The following is a 21,046-nucleotide window of genomic DNA, read 5'->3' as shown; positions in this document are numbered from 1 at the left end:
TAAAGTGTCGGGAGTTGTGGCCAGCATAATGACTCACCTGCCTTTTCTGTCTTATCCTTCGCTCCCTCGGGGTGGTGACCGCAAAGCTCCAACCTCGTCTCGCTCGCGGTGCACCGATCATGATTATGGAATCGATTTTATTTGTACCGGGGGTTCGTGGTTCTCGTCAGCAGAAATCGTCAGCAAGACGATGCGTCGCCGCCACCCGAACACGTAACACGAAACACCCGCGCGCGCGGAGCAAATGGGATCAAATTGGGAAGCAAATCGGACATTCTTGTGCCCGGTTTTCGTGTACGTGATTTCAATCAATTCTTCACGGTCGTTTTGCGCAACGAACGGGTTCTGGCCGAGCGTACAATACTTGGTTCCCAGCGGTTGTACATCGGAAAACTCGAAATCCGTTTGTCAGCGAACTCCACACGTCATGCCAATGGGGTGGATGGCAGAAGATGGCAGATAAGAAAAGGTTCATTACCGCCTAAAAATAACCACGACTTTACGCCGGCACGCCGGTATGGTTGTGGTTTTCGACGAGCGTCAAGACAATTTCCAGAGTAGAGTTTGATGATCCTTAGGTCCAAACTTGCTTGTTGTGCTGTAGATTTTCTCTTTCTCTTGCAGCGAAGTGAAGAAAGGTGACTTTTGTTTTCCTTCGGCCTTCCTTTTGAGCTGAGCAAAGTCGCAAGCGACGAACCGCAATCATCGCTGTTTAAAAAGACATTAACCACTGCTACATTTTCCATTTTCTTGGTGGAGAAAATGGGAAGCGGAAAATACGCACAACACACCTGCCCGGTGCCCGGTGAATGTTGCATCCAAACAACAGGCTTCGGAGAAGCAGGCCCTGAGCAGAAACCAGAACTATTGCCTTCTCAAATGTACTACGGCATGCGACTTTTAACTGCCAAACGGGGCCCGTATCTTGTCGCTCGGTGCGTAATTTATGGACAACATCTTGCTTTTCCCTTTTGTTTTTATTTCCCCGAGTTTTCCACGAGTTCGGGAGGGAAAATTTGGAAGCCGAACCAAGGACCGTGTATACCGTCTATCGCATTGCGCCCGGCGAGATAAGCGTTTTTAATGTAACGAATGTTTGGCGTCGTAGTAGAAGTGGAAAGTACATTAAATTTTATAGGTTTGTAGATACGCTAGAATGTAGGTGCAATGATGGTTTTTTGGAAGTAACGGCATGCTAAATTTACAGCCCAAAATACCAAAACCACTCCGAGGAGCCCTTCGATACAAAATGGGGTTCTGCTGCTTGCTAAGTTGGTTGTTTTGCATTCAAAAACACTCCACCGCTCCTGAGTACTGACGCGTGCATAACTCTTTAATGGGCTCCGGAATTTATCACCAACAGATGGGCAATGAGGAGTAAAGAATGTCAACAAATAATAGTCGAACACGAGCGCAATGCAATGAGCATAATTTGATCAACTGCGCTTTTTTTCGCTGTTAAATCATCCTTATTATGCGTTAACGACGGGAAGTCAAATAAACCCATCAGGCTCAAGGGCTGACATCGAATAAAAATTCCACCAAGGTACCGTCAGAGCAGAGCGAAAGTCCTTCTCATTCAATTGTCTCATTCACCACCGCCCGAGCGTGTGCACCGTAATCCGCAGGCAATTCGAGCGGTTCTGCAGCCAAACGGCAAAACATAAAACTGCACAGCCTCGCGGAGCTCTCTCCTCGGAACTGTGTCCACCCTCATCCGCACCGTGCACGATCATCGCGCACATATTATTGCGATCGCGATTGGATTGTATTCTATCGCGGCTTGGCCGTGCCGAGTCTGGCCTAATTTATATGTTTCAATTCAAGGACCCGAATTCGCGGCAAAAACCCCCGGCGTGCAATGAATTATTTATATCTTTTCACACAGCATAAACTTAACCGGGCGCTCTGTGTGTGTGATTGCGTCTCTGTATGCTCACCCTCGTCTGGCCAGGTCCGCTTGCTTACCGAGAGACATTACAGCGGATTCGTTCGTTGCCATGGTAAAGGATTCATGAGTGCGGGTGCGCTCGTTTGAATCTACCGAAATCGAGTCACACAAATCTTTTTTTCGCATGCGGCCCGGACAGTGACAGAATCGAAACGGGTTTTTGTTTGGCAAAGACGAACATTCCTTGAGAGAAAGGACTACCGCCGAGCACAGCTGCAGAAACTCTCCTCAAGGGAGATTCTTTTCTTTTCCGGAAAAACGCACAGCCTGCTACGTTTATTCCGCTGCCGGAAAAACGGTTCGAAATCGACGACAGCACACAGTGTGCGAGTGTAAAAATATTATAATTTATTTTTAATCTGATACATAATAATGTTAATCTTATAAACTCAACGCGATACTCGATACTCGCGGTTCCTACTTCGATTCCGTGGCCGGAGAGCCGTGCCTTATGTGATACGTTGCGGCAAATACATATCCTGCATGTTGACGCTGTTCCGCGTGTGCGCCGTGTCGGATTCGGTTTCGTACGGCATGCGGGGGATGGGGTGTGGGAAGTTTGACCATCTTCGCACGGTGTGGTGGTGCGTCCAGTTCGCGAGATCGATGGTTTGTTTCCTTGTTTTCCTTTTTTGCTTTCCTTTGTGCCACATTTGTTTTCCACCGTTTCTCTCTCGCTCTCTCACCCATGACGGGGTTATGTTTCAAGCGGAGTTGGTGGAGATGTTGGTACATGCGCGCCAGACGCACATTGTTGTCTGACTTTCGGTACCGGGATTGGGATTGTAATAGCTCACGGTTCAACGTTTGTAGTAGTTACTCCGCCCTTTGCACTGTGGCCGGCAGCGCCCCACCGCGCTTTATATTGCGAGCGAAGCAAGGAAACTTTCGGTGACCCGCCGCAGTTGCAGTTGCAATCAGTGCACTTTTTTATCTTCTGGTACATACACGCTGTGAATGGGATGCACCAAGCAGTGCACAGCGCAAGGGCCTTGTTTTCCGTCCTGGGACACCATGTGGGAGATGCTATTTATCGAACGCTTGAGATGCAGGTTAGTGTTGCTATCTAATCCAGCGTGTGTGTACGCTGGGATGCCTAACGGACATGGGAGACAGATAAGCTGCAGACTTGTCGGTAAACGATACAGCACCATGGCCATATATCACCCTTTTGCTGTATTTTGCATTTAAATCCGGGCTGTGACTTCAGCAAGACTATTTTGTATTTAAAAATTGATTCTAAAAAGTATTCCTTAAGCGCAAAAAGCACTTTCCTAAAAAAAGCGATTTGACTCGATCTAGCTTTTAGTTAACTGCACGACCTTTAACCGTGCAGTACTTCTGCTGGTCAAAGAGTGTCATTATCGGAAGGCTTTCTTCGGCCGGCAGTGCATTCCCCGCAATCGGTGCATCTTCACTCGAGCGATTCAGGGCAAAACGGATAAAGCTCTGGCACGATCTCGGCCAAGCGCAACGATATGGGATGGGCACGTGCGAAATGGATGCGGCGGGACGGCCACAGCATGGCCGTTCTCGCGATCCAGGCATATCACGAAGCGCGGTGCATCATCATAAAAGTTGTGGAATTTTCTCACGCTACGGGTACGCCCGAAAGAGCCCCGGCCCCGGACGAGAGAGAGTGGCCCGAGTGATGGCCCGTTGATGGTGCTGATGATGATAGTCATCACCCTGGTCGGGCTTCAACGCAAAAGCATCCCGTTGCCGCTTGTCGGAATTGGAGGCCTCAACGTTGGCCCAGGCCCTATGGATGCAAGTAGAGAACGAGTAAAAGCGCCCTCGATAGATGCCGTTTTGCAGTGATTCTTCTTGCGACGAGAAAGCACACAATGCAACACGGGAGAAAGCAGTTCTAGAGCTACATTTTGGAAGTATTGGACAGAAATCTTCAATTTCTGCTCGATGTAAAGATCAATGACTTCAATGACTAGTCAATGAGGGGAAGGAAATGCTAACTGGAGGTAACCAGAGACGGAGCAGGACCAGGGACATTACTTTAATAATGTTCGCGTATCATTAATCACGCGATGTAATTGAATCAATTAGTACAACAGGACACTCTGCACTGGAAAGGATACTGGGATGCGAAGCTGAGAGGTGCATCAAAGCAGCCGGAGGACGTGGGAAACTCAATTCGGGTGAGTTATTGCGTGATTAATGGTATGCGATGTCAGGTAAAGGGCCAAATGTCACCCAAAAAAAGGCATTCTAAGCTTGAAGATTGCAGCTGGGCGTATTGGATTGCTACCCTTTCATTGTAACATGTCGAGAACGGAACTCGAGAATCCTTGGAAGACACGTAACACGATATTAGATTACTTCTGAGTTCGTTTGTCAAATTTACAAGATTCTTTAGCTTATTGGGCGAAAGGAAGGAAAACCTCCTTAACAGTCAATTTCGGCAATTCGTGGAACCACATTTCATGCATTCTCACGTGACGACCGCTTTGCGCTTTCCTCCTGCCCCGGGTGGCCGCACCCATACGCAACCATTCTCACAACCACCCACCCACGTTCCCGTTGCATTCGACTGTTGTTTCGTCTGTTGTGTATGCGCTGCACGTTTTCTTTTCCGCTGTTTCCGAGTCTCGCGCGTAACATATGCGGGCCGCCGGGTTCGCAATATTGCGGGTGTGGATTCTGTGCAGTGCGAATTCCGTGTGCAGGATTTCGTGGCAGATTGCTGCTGCTCTTATTGCTGTTCCAACCGGCCCCGAACAGGAATCGATTCAGGGCGAATAAACGCAGCATCCACCGCGGTATGCGCGGTGTGCGTTACGTACACGGTTGGAGGTTACGGAACGGCAGCAGTTGCTTAAAATTGAATTTACACCATATGGCGAACTGGGTTTCGCGGGCCGGGTTCCAGGTAATCCGGCGCGATACCTGCATGTAGCAGCCTGTAGTGGCCTTTCCTTCCACCCGGGTGAGATTAAGCAGTCTCGCAGCGGCGAACTTGGGAAAGGATTCGGCAAAGAACGACCCACCGTTGTTTGCCGTGGAGCACGTTTATTTTTGCGTGAAGTTTGGACGTGGCAGAGCGTGTTGTTGCGGGTGTTATTGTTACATCTGTTGTCCGGTTTCGGCATCGCTGCGGCAGTGATCCCGCACGGTATGTTGTTATGGGAGATATTGCCGCCGGTAGAACTCTTCCGGCGAAGGATGAATTGAGCTTATATGTTTGCGTTTTTTTTCGGTGCGACCGAGGGACGCAATGTGAATGACCTCATTTTTGGTGGAATGTGGCGTAACGGATGCGCCCGAAGCGAAGACTTTGAACGAAGTCTTGAAGATTACGCGAGTTTTTAACTGCAGATACCTTCCAGAAATGCTCACCAGTTTGTCCATATACTGTGGACGAAATACAACGATCGATCGTCTACGCACCTTGGGAATCTTGTTGGTGCGAAAGCTCACCCAGGGAGGAGGTCAAGGCGACCTACTTAATCGGTAACTACCCCATTCTGTCACCTTTCACTCGGTGGGACGTCTAATCGAAAACAAAAACCATGCTGTACGTGCCAGCGACCCAGCGTTAAACCACGCCACCACGTTTGATTCTATCGTGGAGGGGCCACGAAACCGTATGACTGTCATATCCAATAAATCGCCTCATCATCACCGGCACCGGCGGCGATCCCGGAGCCCGGTGGAACGAGGACGAGAAGAAAAAGGCATCAATCAAAACACTTGCCGCATTGTTTACAGCCGCTCGCAAAACTAGGATCCATCTCGCTTACTTGCGCGCTCTCTATTTCTAACGTGTGTACGCCAACTCGAAGTGTCCAGCCGAGGCGAGAGGCGGTGCTGCTTGTGGTGTGGAAAATGCGCCAAGCTGTGCGTGTTCCAGGTCGTCCAAACCTGACGGACGCGCATGCTCGATCATCGATCTTGTCGCGCCCGGACAGAATCCCATCCTTCACCGTGTGTAGTGGCGCGCGGCTACGCCGGACTAGGTCGTATCGATCGCATGGACGTAATCGATTTTCGAGCCACACATACACACACACCAACAGCAGTGTGAGGGAAAATGTCGAAAAAGTAAAACGGTACGCAGCACCTAAGGTGAAGAGTTATCATCGCAAGCGAGCGAGTCCAACGCGCAACGCGATCGACTGAAGACCTCTCGAGCAGCTAAGGTCTCCCAGCTGGTTGGCTTCTGGCAGCCTCTGCTAGCCCTTTCCACTTGAACCCTTGCGGGAGAATAGGGGAAGGTGCTGAGTGGAGGCCGGAGGCAAGCTCTTCCGCGTGTCGTGTCGAGGGCAACGATACAACACATCCAATGCACTTCGGAGGTGCACTCGATTCCCGAGCCTTCTGGCAAGGTGAATACCGACTAATTTAACCATAATTATATATCTGTTACCTTCGGGGCCGTGGGCATCGCCGTGAAGAGGTGCTGGAGGACCAAAACCCTCGGTGTGGGTGATTGGACACTCGCTTTTTGTGGTCCGTTTCTTGTGGTTGTTTTTGTTTCTTGGAAGCATGTGAAGAGCCACCAATAGGTCACAATGCGTGTGTTGGTGTATCCTACCGGGTAGGGTTTCCCATGTGAGGTGTTCCAAGTTCCTTCCTCCCCCCCCCCCCCCCCCCCTCCAAGGGCTTCACCGGGAGCTTCCGTTTTAAAACCCCCAAGAAACCAGATTTAACCACCGAGACTTGCTGTTGCTCGGGCTCAGCGTATCGAACTTGGGAAGTTTCAGGCCTCTTTCAGCCTAACCTAATTTACCTGAACCGTCAAACGGAAGGGCATGCTAAATTTGCTTCACCGTGCGAACAAAAAAGAACTCTCCCTTCTGCTCCACGTCAGGACATTCTGATCGTGATATACTTTTCACATCATCACGTGCGATAACTTATCTTTCTGACGCGTACCCGAACTGTGGGCCCCGTTGATGTGAAAGCAAGAGTAAAAGGGTAAAAGGCGCACTACGCCGCGCAAATATTCTCGCACAGCGCTGAGTTCTCGCTGCGCTGTTTTCAAAGTGGTCAAGATGATAAAAATCGCTCCATGGCCGATAACCGTCGGGTTTGGTACGGAGCGCACGCTAAAACCACTGCTTGCATGCTTGGGAAAAGTTGCAAGCGAAACGAGACGATTCATCCCGCACCGAGAAGTCATAAATAAAATTGGAACAACCGTTGCCGTTGAACTTCTCGAGCTCCAATCTTTTGGAGCGGGGACGTTCGCGCTGTAGCGATCCGGTACGGTACTGCAGTCGGAGGATGGTGATCTTACGCGATCGAAGCAATGAGCGCTTCGCATGCTGTGTTTTACGCCGTGTATGTTCCGCTTATCGTAATAGTGGAGAGTAATGTGTAAAACGCCCGATGGGAAGTGCGTTACGCTGCGAAGCGATATTTTTGCCCAACAAAACTGATTAATTTATACTGCCGTTTCAGGAACAGGGGGTGGTTCAACAACAATGTTGGCGTAGTGCCCCGACCAGTCGTTGAACAGAAGAGAGCCTGCAAGAGATGCAGCAAGTTTCTCTTCCCACCTGATATGATAAGCAGACAGAAATCAGAAGCATTACTAGGTGTGCAATACGTCCAGCAGCAAATTCTACGGTGGACGTAGAACACGCGTCTCCGAACAAAAGGCCCCCAAACACCGAAGACCTCCGTCCGGATGGGTTTTGCAGTTGCAGTTGCGAAACAAATAGACTCGGGGCACGATTTGCTCGCGTTAGACTGTGATTCGCCCCGGAAAAGATTTGTTTCACACAAAAAAGGGCCCGCGTTTGCCGTTGTCGCCCGTTTGGTAAATTCAACAACCATTTATTCATCCATTCTTTCCTTTGTGTTAGCACTAAAGCTCACACTTTTTGTGTACCACTTTTAGTAGGTGCCTGCCTTTCGGTGTGCTAAATGATGTTTAAATAGGATGCCCGCCGGTATCCTGCCCCGAGGGCTTGGCAAACCGGTACTGTAGCGGTGAGACGACCAGAAAACGCAGGACCTTGAAGCAAGGTGATGTTGTGTCAACGTATGTAATACACACGGAGGGACGGAATCGACACAGTACAAAAAAAGGTGAAGATTAATCACATTAGCCGAAACAGTCAGCCTCCGAAAGAGGGATCGCTTAACCAGTAAGCAGTGCTGCGTTTTTTTTTTTTATATATAATCGTCTTTTCTCTTTGTAGCAACAACACACAGCCTCCGAGGGTATTCCGTCCGCAAGGATTAAAAGACGCTGAAGATTCGGATTGGAAAGCACACACACAAAAAAAGCGATCGGGATACGAGGTAGGAAAAAAAATGTCGGGGAAGAATTTCTTGCTGAGTCAAGAGGCGCCCTGAAGAGGTTAACAACGGCATGTCAACGGGAAGTGATTGCCAAAATGCACCCGGCAATCTCTCGTGTACGCCGGTAGCGGGTAACGCAGTTCAAATGGCAGCACTCCTGTCCACGGGTCAATTGAGGCTGTGGTGCAAATTTAAATCCCCACCACCGAAATGAATTATGGCTTTTTATCCAATTTTCCAAACACTTCACATCCAGATGAGTGGAGGAGCGTTTCGTACACTTATGGTCATTGGGTGGGTCTTTCAGCACGAATCACCGGAGTTTGGTGAATGATTTTTTGGTTGTTTTCATCACTTGTCGTTAATCGAGATTCTTACACGCTACGATAACACTTATAATCAAATTTGTTGGTGTGGCAATCAGAATGTTAAACCGTCGGATCTCACTCGAAACATCGCGCTGCGATGATGTTCCAATCGGAATTTATGGTCACCGCAAAGTTGCCATCTCATGCTGCAGCATTCCATAGAGCACGGGCTTGTGTTTGCTGTGAGGTGAGGGGAGAGGGAGCAACAGAAACTGGGCACGTGCTTTCCGACACGCTTGACATGCGCCACCTAATGGAACGATGACCAGAGCCCCAGGGCCAGCAAATGGGCAATCAAACCAGCGGGTGTCGTGGCACCTTACCTTGCCCCAGGGGCTCGGGTGGCTCGGATCCACTTCCAGCCGTCAGCGGAGCGATTAATGCCCCATTGAGAGGTTGTCTTGCGCGCGAAGAGAAGCATCAAAAATGTCTTGAGATGTGGTGTGCTTCGGGCCGCGCACTGTTCCGCGCGATTATCGATGCGGATGATGCGATCGGACGATCTTTAACGATCGTCGAAATCTTTTTTACTTGTTTTTTTTGTTCAACCATTTCAAACGTCTTCTGGGGAAGGTGTCGATGGATGATTGGCTATTGACTTATTGTCCGCCTCGTTGGCCTGGCCAGGGCTGGCAAAGATCTTCGGCGGCTCAACAGGGGTTGCCGCGTGTTGAACGCGTCACCATCGTTAACCTCATTTAGCCTGGTAATCGTGTCCGAGAGAAGGCTATTGTGTTGTGCCAGCACCGTGCGCTTCGTCCCCGTTGGCACAACAAAGTTGGCATCGCAACCGAGCCGGCGCGATTCTGGCCAGGTATCATCTCACCGGTTTACCCGCGAGCGTGCGTGCGCATGTTGTGATTCCGCAGCCGATATCATTACGCCATCTTGAACAATTATTCAAATTACTCGCGAAACCCCTCCGTGTCCATTGGTTCCAGTGTTCCCGAACTGTCAAACAGTGAGGTGAAGCGAACAAGGCCCTTTGGTCCTACTGTCTGGCCGGTTGTCCAAGCGCTGGGAAGTACTCTCCGAGTCCGTGCGGCTGGGAGTCCGAAACAGCGAGACAACGAGCGGAAAAAAGTATCGAATAACCGAATCAGTGTCAGAACCACCGAATGCGACCACAGTCGACACACCGTTTGTGCCGCACACATACACCGAAGCGTCCGCTGGGCTAATTTTCCTGATCCCCAGTTGTCGAGCGATCCGGAACGGAAATACGTAAACGAAACGGTTTCCCCCGTGACGGTACCGGTCACTTTCCCAGCCGAGCTCCGAGCGGTTGTGCTCGGGGACTCGTACTCGTATCCCACAAGGGACTGGCCGTGGCGTAAGCGTTTGTAAGCGGATACTTTCCCGACTGTGCGGCTGCTGCAGTGTCGGTGTCTCCACGCTCACCGGTGAAAGACAGACAGGCGCGATCCCCTAGGTATCTCTCACTGAACATCGCGTAGTTACCATCCATACTACAGTCCAACGTACTCGGTGTGGACTCGATGATTCCGTACGCTAGATTTCTGACCTCTGCCTAGATCAGGGCAGCGGGGCAAGATAATTATCGACCGGACGTTTTGTACTGTGCGGTGTGTTTTGTCGTCCAAAAATTGCGCAAGCTGCACAGTCGTCCCCTAAGCCGAAGGCCAAGATAAAACGAAGGGACGCCTGGTGTAAGACAAGACAAACGAGCTCGTTCGTGCTCATCTTCTTGTGCTGTTCTTTGGGACTTAAGACACTGGGATCGCGAACACTGGGACGATAGAATTTCGGAACTTCTCATACAGGACACACCGAAATGGAACGTCCTGCATAATGAGCGTACGGGGAAATATTCGCAACCCGGGGTCGGGATGGGTTTTATGCGAAGAACTAGCAACAGGAACGATGAGACAGTCGCGGGTCAGAGGATGATTTGCATGGATGAATGTTTGGCTGTCCGGAGGAACTCCGGAGGATTTTCCTTTGCAAAACACAATCGGGCCCATAATGGTGCCGTTTGTATGCAAGGAGAAAAAAGGGAATAATTTAAATGACAGGACATACGGGCATTACCGTCATTGGTCATGGTTTTGGACGATTGTTACGCATTCTTGGGAGCAGCTTGTGCAAAATGTTACAAAGTCCTATGCGGACATCTGATAAGGATCTTCAAACTGCAACTGTTTCCGTCCATTTCCTCATCGACGGGTTGCAATTTTTGTGCTCAATTTGTAACGGTTTCTTTGCAGTGTGGCCATCATGACGGTGTTAGATTTTAAAAGGTATCATGTCTGGTCCAAAGAAATTCCAAGGAAATACAAGATTCGGCAAGTCACTCTCGTAGTGATCAGCTCCGAAGACAGTTTCGATTGTTCTGCTTACGTTTTATAGATTTGAAGAGTTCTCTGTCCATAGGCTCACTAGAGTTTCATATGTGGCAAGTATTCAACGGCTTTTTTCCATTCCGTTCCACCGTTGACGGCGGGCACCTCCCAAGTGGGCCTAATTTGATTAATCGTTTGCCATCACTCTTGCACCGTGCTGTTGTTCACCGATTTGCGTGCCGGCCGAAGCATCCCGACCGGGTAAAGTCCTACCCGAACCGTGATCGGGTCGGTTTAGCATTTTTCCTTTTAATTGCACAATTTCCCATGCAAATACCCCCGGCTGCGCCTGGCCGAATCGACCCTTTCCAGCGCTGGCGATGCCAGTGTCCGCTCGGGGTTTTTTCCTTTTTTTTACGGCAGAACCGACCCGGCGAACGATATCGGTATGCTCGAAGGTCAAATTTATGATCACTTATTAGTTTCAGGTGTAGAGAGACAAAAGGGGATTTTGATGTAAACTCCGGTCCACGTCTGAAGAGGCGACGACGACGACGAAACGGCACGGGAAAAAGGATACATTAGCGGATGCCATGACCAGGTCCGCATTAGGTACGAACCTCTCGATGCGGTGGCCTTTCGGCAGAGCACGAATCCTTTTTTTTTTTTGACACCCCGGTTTCATCAGGATGGGTCGGGATCTGTCCCGTTCGAGGGACATCCTCGACAGCGTAGGGATTGTGCCGCAAGCGGCGGAACAGTGCGATGCGCCAGCGGCAAGTTTACGCTATTTATGACGCTGTTTTGTCATTTAAAAAATGGACATTTTATTTTAATTAAGTTTTTCCAAGCCGTATACCCTTTTTTTGTCGGCAGAGGTCGTCCGAAGCGGGTCCTCAACCCTTTTATGCTGAGGGTTGGTGCCCGAAAACGATAGAATAATGTCGTTGTCCTTGCACTGCTTTGCGTCCTGATGTCCTCACCCAGGTTGATCATTCCTGATGACCAGTGGTCAAAACAGTTTCGCCGTAATGTGCGTGTCCCAGTGGATGGGTCGTAAAGTTCTCACCTGAGATTCGATTTGCGAGTAGAGGAACTGGTTCTAAGCAACGCGCGTAGGTACCTGAAGGTACACTCGACGAGTGCGTCTGCTGTTTCGGTGCTTGTGGTCGAGAAAGTCGAAAGAGCAGCTTCCATTGCGCAAGGGTTGGGGGGTTGTTTTTGTCCGCGCTTATCAGTGCGTCTTGATCGATTTGAGGCGACGCGCACTATTGTTCCATTATCTATTGCCTGACGACACAATAGAGTGCTTCGGAATATGCGCAGAAGGCAAACAAAACCGACCCAGGCCTGGTGAGGTGAGTCTTCCTTCGTGGCGTTTCTTGCGTTTGGATCGAATGTCTTTGGCTTCGAATGAAACGCATCCGCCCGGGGTTTGTTTTTTTCTTTTCTTCGCGGGACAAACGAACCTCGCACCCTCGATCCTGGCAGCCCGATAAGCGAGCATCGCGCGGGCCCTGCCCAGTCGTTTGGGTGCAAAGGGGGCCCTCTAAACCGTTCTCATCGGTTCTTGACACGAACGCACCGCGAAGTCCTGGTCCTCCCGCAGGACGCACTTTTACGCTCACAAACATCGCCCAAAACATGATCAGCAACAGCATCATAATCATCATCATCGTCGACTTCGTCGCCGTCATCATCCACCCACCAGCGTGAGTGATTGTTTCTCTGCTCTTTGCCAGCCGTTGTTGAGGCGCTGTGTGAAAGGAAAACGACGACTCAGCGCTCGAATGCGCGGGACGCACCGGGGCACAACTTATTCGTTCCGCGTGTTGTTGAAGGCGCGCGATTTCGCTGTGCCGCGATTCCCATTTACCTTCACATGCGAACTGCGAAGCTCGCGATCTGGAGCACCAGCGCACGCTGTAGGGGCACGGGGGATGAGCGACGCAGATCGTACCAGCGTGTAAGAATGTATGTTTGAGGCTTGTATGCAGCGGCATTCGTGAAGGAGTGTTATTTTATGATTATGTTTTATGTTTCCCCCCCCCCCCCCCCCGCGCCCCATTCCTCATTCGGACCCATCCCGACGGAGGGCTCGTACCAGATGCCGAATCCCGATGCCGTCGTTCACCTTTATCCGGTGCTGTTCGTATCCATTCGATTACATCGCGCAATCCATTCGGAACATTGAAACGAGTTGTGCCGAACCGCTTGCCAATAGTTGTTAACAATATAATCATCAATTTGCGGAGCGGAATGGATCGGAGCACACGATACTATCGCGCCCGGGACGCCGTTATCCGCCTGCGAACTGGGACGCTTGGGTTTGTTTTTTTTTTCTCTCCACTGTGTGGACTTTGGCGACCCAGAGCGTGTGAAAATGTGCGTTTTGCTATAATCGATCGTGAGTGCGAATGTGGTTCTGTGATCGGGATTCGAGCGGATCCAGCGATATGTAGCAGAACTTTCCTTGAGTTTTCCTGAGACATATGGCAACTTTCTCAGCATCTCGTTTTAGGCTTAAAACCACTTTCACCTTCATCACGCGTGGTCATCTGTCAAATTGTGGCCAACCTTCGGGATGCGTTCCTCTTCTTCGCGCGGTGATGTGCGGTACGTCACGAAACAAAAACGTCTAAACCCGTAATCTTCACACCAAATCCCGTTGTTCTCGGTGGTGATGTCCTTCAGCCGGTGTTGGACCCTTTCTCTTTCGGGATTCTGGATTTCGGTTTTTTTTTGTTTGGTGTTTGCTTCTTCATTACCGATACTTTCCCTGCAATCCGATGCAGCCTAGCCGGTGGCTTTTTGCCGCAAGCTAAATGCTTGAAGATGACGGATATGTCTTCGCTCCCTTTTCCTCACACACACACACACGCACACACCCTGTCTCGGTGACCTCGATGCCGCGATCAGTGAACCCTTCGAATGGGAGGAAGCAGCATGTCCTTTGCGGAAAACGGTATGTTGCTTAACCCTGGCACGGCTACTGCAAAGGATTACATGCCAGCACCGGTGGCCGTGTCATCCTTGCAGGGTCTTCCTAATGAATTATAATTTATTCCAACGGTCAGTCCAGTGTCTTGATTTTTCTGACCAGCGTACCGCGCCGACTGACCTGCGGTGGACAGTTTCGTCTTGGTCGATTCTCACCGAAATGGGGGACTCGCCGGGAAAATCAATCCCCGACCGGACAATAGGGCGATAGGAAAGAAAAACCGGTTCTTGCGCAATGTTCTCACAGACGCATGTGTCCCTTCTTGTGCCGCCGGTTTCTCAGCCGGATTAGTGCGAACCAGCCAAAGACACCGCTGGTCATCCTTTTCGGTGTAAAAGCTCCGATCGGTGCTCCGTACCGGACAGTGTCCAGTCATTATTATGATTACTTTTCGTAATATTTTTTTCCCCCATTCGCATCGGATTTGGGCGATCCCTTCGTCCTACGAATAGGCAATAAATCTTCCACGGAGCTGCAGATAATGGTCCGGTCAAGAATAGTTCAAATATTCCATTACCGATACGGTGCAATGTTTGGTCAATTCTTCAGGCGTCCCATTTCGGGAGACCATCTTTTGTTTCTAGCGGTGGCAAGAAGCGTGGAACGGACACAACCCAACAAAAAAAAAAAAAACAATCACGAACCCCTTTCCTTTAAGCCTCACGAACAACAGGGCAGACTGCGTAACGGATTCGTAATGTGTGTTCGGCGTCGGGTATATATTTGTTTTAAATATTAAAAATCATAACGATTTCATAAATCATCGTCCTTTTCTGGTTTGCCATTGTGCAGCGCCCGAGCATGACATGAAAATTTCCGTTAGCGTTTACGTGAAGTGCGAGTGTACGCGCAAAACGTCTACCAGGAAGCATGTTTTTGACACGCAGCCACTCAAGCACTGTTCCCCATTTCGACACGCAATTGTACGCAAGTGTCACGAACGTCCACATACTGCAAGATCCGCTGGGTTCAATGGGTCCCTCGCACTAGCAGCGGGATACGAACTTGATGAGAGCTCATCCAGCGACTCACCTGGCAACTCGATGGGATCAATGCGTTCTCATCGATTGAACTCCCGGCAGCATAACCAAACAAAGTCAAGAATGTTGTGATTCGCGTCCAGAAACTGTAACAATCGATTGCAGCTGAATGATAAGAGGGTCACACACAAAGTGCCGAGTGCACTTTCGATGAGAAAAGTTGTTGTCAATTACTTCCCCAAACCCAAGGAACGTAGGGCAAATCGGATCTGGATCCCTAAGGAGCTGTCGCGTTTCGGCCCATGCGGTGAACAATTGCTTACGGTCCTTTGCTTCCTGGCGTGACGCCATGTTGTGCCGCTGCTGATGCGAGGTGTTCACGTGGAAACGATATTATTGTTGCCGCCTTTAGAAGAATCAACCGTAGCAGTAGCTCAGTCTTGAGAAAAACAGTAATTACTTAACGATACTCCTAGTCGAACAATATTCGCCCGCGGCTAATAAACGAAGGGTTAAAGTTTCTCGGTTCGGCGGAAATACGTTTGAGTTCCCGCGTGCGGCTTTTGCAGCATGAAAAAGCACAACAATGCTTCCTTTTGGCGTATCAGGAACAGTATGCTACTCCAGGCAAAAGACTAATTGAATGAATTCTCAAGACCCGATTTGTTGCAGATGGTGCCAGTGCCTTGAGGAATTTGGGCAACGTTGAAGAATTCGCCGTGTGACGCAAGTTTTGCTTAAGTTTTCGAAAGAGTTCTTCAACAATGGTGTGCGGGTGATGGGAACTTTAGAATGTCAGCAACCTCACCGGGTCGATGACAACGCCGCTTCACCTACACGCCAACTGTTTGACATCGTTTGTCACTTGACGTGCGAATGCGGTAACGGCTTTCTGCGTTGTAACACGCAACCGTTGCAAGCTACCATGGCTTCCCTGGGCAAAAACAAACCGTTCAGAGGTGCAAACCATCGAATCTAATTATCTAGAAGTAAGACACCCACTACTAGACCCACTAGACGCGTCGGTATGTTGGAGACACGGTCGCGATTCTGATTATGTCATAGCGTGTGGCGAATTGCATGAGAAGAAGGATAGAAAAAATGTGTTTACCAAGCTTACCTTCACGTCGCATTCCCATTTTGAGGCACTTTCGTAGTCGACAGAACTGACACTGATTTCGGTGGTGCTGATCGATCGGGCAATTTCGATTGCCCCGGCAGGAGTAGGTGAGATTCCGTCGTACTGAGCGTTTGAAGAATGATTTACAGCCTGGAAAGAAGAGAGAGAGAGAGAGAGAACGGAGAAGAAGTTAAAACACAGGACCTATATAAGGATGGGTTCGAATTCTGCAGGACGATGATATTTAGCGGAGACTACATTTTAAATCTTCATACGTATTAACGACATCAACACGTGATCTTGCCGTCTGGTCAAATGTCGATCGATTACGATGCAGTGGATGCGAGGTACCTTGATCGATGGATGAAGCTATTTAGCTGGCTTTCCCTGTGCGATCAGGGAATCGTTTTTGGGGCGGATCTTTTAGCGCCACCACCACCCTCATCTTCCTCGGGCTCGACCCATCTCGGAACCCGAAGGGCGGCGTAAGCTTTTGGCCTTTTTTACGTGGAAAGATTAATTAGTTTAACCTCCCTGTCGGCGTAATTAGCCAAAGTGACCGCGGTCTCGCGCTCACTTACTCGCGATCTTTGGCGGCGAAAGTTTTGCGGCTTTTTGGTGGCGCACAAGACACGGGGTTCCGATAATGACGCGCTAGGATTTCCAAGCCACACCGTAGTGGGAACATTTTAATCATCCATCAAGCCAACTGGTTCGGTTCGGTTGGCGAACTTACCAACCTTTTGCAGTCTCCTGCCGTTGAGAATGAGAGCAATTGGAGGTGTTTCTTTACGCTTTTTTGTGCTTCCTTGTCCTTCCACCCCAAGTACATCGCGGTGCGTAATGTCACATCCTTGAGGAGCAGCTAGTGTGAGTTCCGATCCGAAAGAATCGCACCATGGGTGCCTATTTCGGGACAGGGCCAGAAAAAAGGGGCCGCTCCCGATAAACTGTCAAACAATCGGCATCGTTCACCGGGAACAACGGCTCCTGGTGGAGTCAACGGGAAGTCGTAACGGTAACATTGTAACTAAAATCGCTCCAGGGTGGATCCTATTAATTAGGAACAATTTCCACCGGAATCCTTGCTCGCTTTTGCTCCGCTCGAGGGCAACTCGGCTATTTTGTCCGAATGTAGCGAAGGTATCTACCCAGCATCGAACTCCTGCTGGCGGGAAAGAATTGCGTACGGCATGGGCAGGAAATGTAGGGCCGATTGCCATACCCGGTATGCGGTTCTCGCTAGGGTTTGTTTTTATGTTTCATTCTTTTCGTCAACCTCAAACAAAAAAGTGTTCCGAAAAGACCCAACAACAATGATGGCGACGTTGTTGGTTCAAATATGAAGCACTTTTTTCGCTTTCAACTCGCCTGGACGAATAGACGAATTGCATTTCGGGGTGCATTTGAATAGGCCGCTCGAAACAATGCTCGGAAGTTTCTTCCATGGGTACCATTGTGCGCCCATGAATAGTGCATGTACGTACGTGTAGCTGGGCCCGTATTGAGATGGAGCTGCCATGATGTGGTCATTTCGTAGAAAGAAAAAGTTATGCCGGTGTAAATCTCGACTGGAGCACAAGGATACAGCGGCTACAATAGATGCGCTTCGAAAGGAAGTGACTGTTCCACACTCATTTACATACACTTGGCCGTCAGAGTGGGCAGAAGAGTTGGCCCGTAGGGCGCAATGCATTTTGTTGGTTAAAAAGCAAAGAAGATAAAGCGAAAAAAGCACTTTTTCCTTCCTATGCTGTTCTATGCTTAGAATATACGATATGGTCCTCGGAACTGGGGACTCACAGACGGCGGTCTGGGAAAGATCGTAAAAACGGAAAGTTTCATTTGGACAGATTGATTTGCGGACAAGCATAAATTTCTCTTCCGGCGGTTGCATTGGCAGTCGTGTCTAATTGACACTCACCTCCCAACCCGAGCCGTGTTGGCCTGACTCGTTTGTGTCCACTGCGAGGCCACACAGGTCCAGTGCATCGTAAAAACCGTGTCCCAAGTTCCCGGTTGGGGCACGGAAAATCGAAACCCACCCAGAAGCAACGTGTTAGGCCCGAAAGCGCGGTAGAACATCTGGAACGAGACTTGGAAGACAATTGTTTCCGATTCGGTACGGTGTTGGAACCGCGGTTTGGTTAAAATGGGTGATAAATTGAGTTATAACAACTCACTACAGGAGGACCCCCGGGAGCCGTCGGTGCTGGCGTGGTTTCAGATTTTTGCCTCCAGATGTCCAAGGGTCCTCTCACGGGGAACACTTTTATGCACTTTTACGCACGAACTTTAACAATATGAATTTCAATTTTCAACCGCAAACCGCCACCAACGAAAACGGATCAATCGGTGGGAGGAACGTGGTCCCCACCGGGGGAGTCTGTGAAGTGATGGCTATAAATCAAAGCTCATTCCTTTGCATGCCGAATGGGGAAAAACAATAAAATTGACGTTAAGCATAAACACCGCAGCGACCCTCCGGTGCGGCCGACGGTTGGCCGAATGCCCGGTAATGGGATATTAACGGATCCTCCGGGTTCTACTTCTGCTCGGTTAACGTAAATTAGCGAGCGAACGAAGAACGGGTGGCCGATGCCGCAACAATCACGTGGTCAAGGTTTTGCCGTTGGGAACGATCCGGATCTTTGGATCTTCGGCTCCGGTACCGCCTGCGGGACAAAAGCAGTTTCGCGCTTCCGAATATCGACGCACGTACCGACACAATCTGCATATAATAATCATAATAGCATGTAATGATGAAGAGTGAAGAACCATCAGGCAGAGAATTGCACAGTTTACGACCGGACCACGTGGAATAGAAGATCCCACCCGGTAGCCTCCTGGATGCACCTGGATCTTGGATTACTGGAGGTGATGGAGGTTTTGTTTTTAAATTACATCTCGCCTCCGCTGGGGTCACTTCATTATTGAACCGGCTCCAGTTTCTGGTCTGGCCGACCCATTTCCCTGGGAGGTCGCCGGAGAAGATCAAAGCTTGCTCGAAACCTACCGAAAACTGAGCCACGGAAACTGACACGGATTGTTGCAAATGTGTGAGATAATTTGAAATTTAAATAACTGCATCTCCGAACGGGATGCGTGGGGGTCTGTCTGTAAGGCAGTGTGCAACGTTGGTTCTCATTATTTATCTCATTATCCGGCGCTCGGTTGGGTAATAGAAAAAGAGAGTCGGGATGGTGGTTGTTGGGCGAAGTCCCTCGGGTGCGTTCTTGGATAATTAGAGTGTGCAGCGTACTGTACCAGGCCGCTGAAGATCCATCACTCATAATGCACACCTAATATGTAATGCAATCGAGACAGCAATGTGCCGATTACGGTAGGTACGGTTCGTTGGGCAACAGTCACGTCCCGCCGTACCATATCGCGATGGTCAATGCACCGATGGGAATTGCTTAATTTAAGATTATCGTTCAATTTGTAGCACATCACATGTTGCGCTGTGTTCTGTAATCACTGTTGATGGAACGTAGTATGCGAGCTCTCTTTCTCTCTGTGCCGACAATCCGTCGGTCGAGCTGTTTGATGTTGATGAGTTTTATGATACAATATTTTGCTCATTTTCATTTGAGCTACTTGGATACCAGAAGCAATTGAGGCTGTTTGTTTTGTTCGTCCAATACTCTCAGTTCACTTTGGGCGAATTAAAAACGAACAGTGAAGATGTGTTGCTTGGATGCGTTGAATTCCACCTTTAAAATTCTTCGTGAAATTGCACGATTTCCAAGGGTACGATTATGCTAACCAAAGCCCGCTGGCAGTAGAACCATATCTAAATAGCAAACTTATGCACACTACGCCGTACCATCCATCACGTCCCCGGCGGGCAGAGAAATCGGGATAATTAAATTAAAAAATCCGATGATACACCTATTTATCTAGATCCGGCCGTAAGTGAATCTCCGGTCTCCGTCCACCCACGAGCGCCCGGTACACAACCGGGTGAACAACAGGCCCCATCGTGCACAATGTCCTGAGGGCACGCTGTGGTGTGAGCATATCGCATATCGGGACGTGTTGGTGTTCGGGCGCAGGCTTACCATTGCCGGAGAGGGCGGATTGGATGCATAACGAGATAATTTTGTGGTTCGTTGGAAGATAATTGATTATGAACCCTTCGCCACCCTTCTTGCGTTGTAGGGGGGTGTTCGGCCCCGTTTTTTGAGGCCAACCACGGCCGAAGCAGAGTCAGTCGTGACAGTTTTTTAGAGAAGAGGTTGAGAGAAAAAATAGAATCCTTTTCGAATGCTGGTGTGTGAGCCGTGTTACAGCTGTAGAGTCTGCCCTGCGGTCGAACTGGTGTTGGAATTTTTGTCTCAAACACACACACACGGGTCCCTTCGAGAGTCGAAGGAGCAGGAGCGCATGATGTATGAATACATTATTCATAAACTATGCAAGGAGTCGGAGTCACACATTGCCGCGTGTGTAACTAGCTGCAGTCTCCAGTGGCCCCCGATGGCAAATCAGCGTGGACACGGTTCCACCCTATCAATGCAGCGCGCGCGGGCATGAATGAGTCGTCAGGATTGGAAATTTGGCCAACGGCCAAGGTTCGTGTGGGTTACATTTGCTCTACCCTGTGTCCGCCTGCGATATCTCCGATATCAACAACAGCCCGGGCCGGCTGTGGAAGGTGTCGCGTTTTATAGCCCGAATGCTTAACAGGAAATAATTTTGCATAAATTTGCATGCCCAATGGTATGAGATTTTTGTGTTTTTACTTTACCGTCCCACCGCCACCGAGAACAGTGGAAAGTGGCGTGAAAGGGGGAGTGGGAAGGGAGCGGGTTGGAATAAAAACAGTCTTTACTTTTCGACACATCGGTCGGTCACCGGTTTTGTCACTTGTGTGTGACCGAGTGACGCACATGGTGGTTTAATTGAATTGCATTTGATTAAAAATCAGTGCCCGAAATTGAGCCCGTAATTTAGCATCCGTTTCCCACACCACGGGCTGACTTTTACGAAGGAGGAAATGATACTATTTATTGTATCTAGTCTAAATTTCAAATTTATTTATATTTGT

General features: G+C 49.5%; 1 protein-coding gene across 1 annotated transcript in view; it reads right to left on the bottom strand.

The window, feature by feature from the left end:
* The window catches only part of LOC128299655 (nuclear receptor subfamily 2 group F member 1-B), a 69,085-nt gene that overhangs the window by 36,242 nt on the left and 11,797 nt on the right, over positions 1–21,046 (bottom strand). The window contains exon 2 of the mRNA XM_053035672.1: positions 15,994–16,143. Coding sequence (XP_052891632.1) covers positions 15,994–16,143 — 150 coding nt within the window. The remainder of the gene's footprint in view (positions 1–15,993; positions 16,144–21,046) is intronic.

The sequence above is a fragment of the Anopheles moucheti genome, chromosome 2 (genome assembly GCF_943734755.1).
Source record: "Anopheles moucheti chromosome 2, idAnoMoucSN_F20_07, whole genome shotgun sequence".
NCBI classification, from domain to species: domain Eukaryota; kingdom Metazoa; phylum Arthropoda; class Insecta; order Diptera; family Culicidae; genus Anopheles; species Anopheles moucheti.
This window is presented reverse-complemented; position numbering and strand designations above follow the sequence as displayed.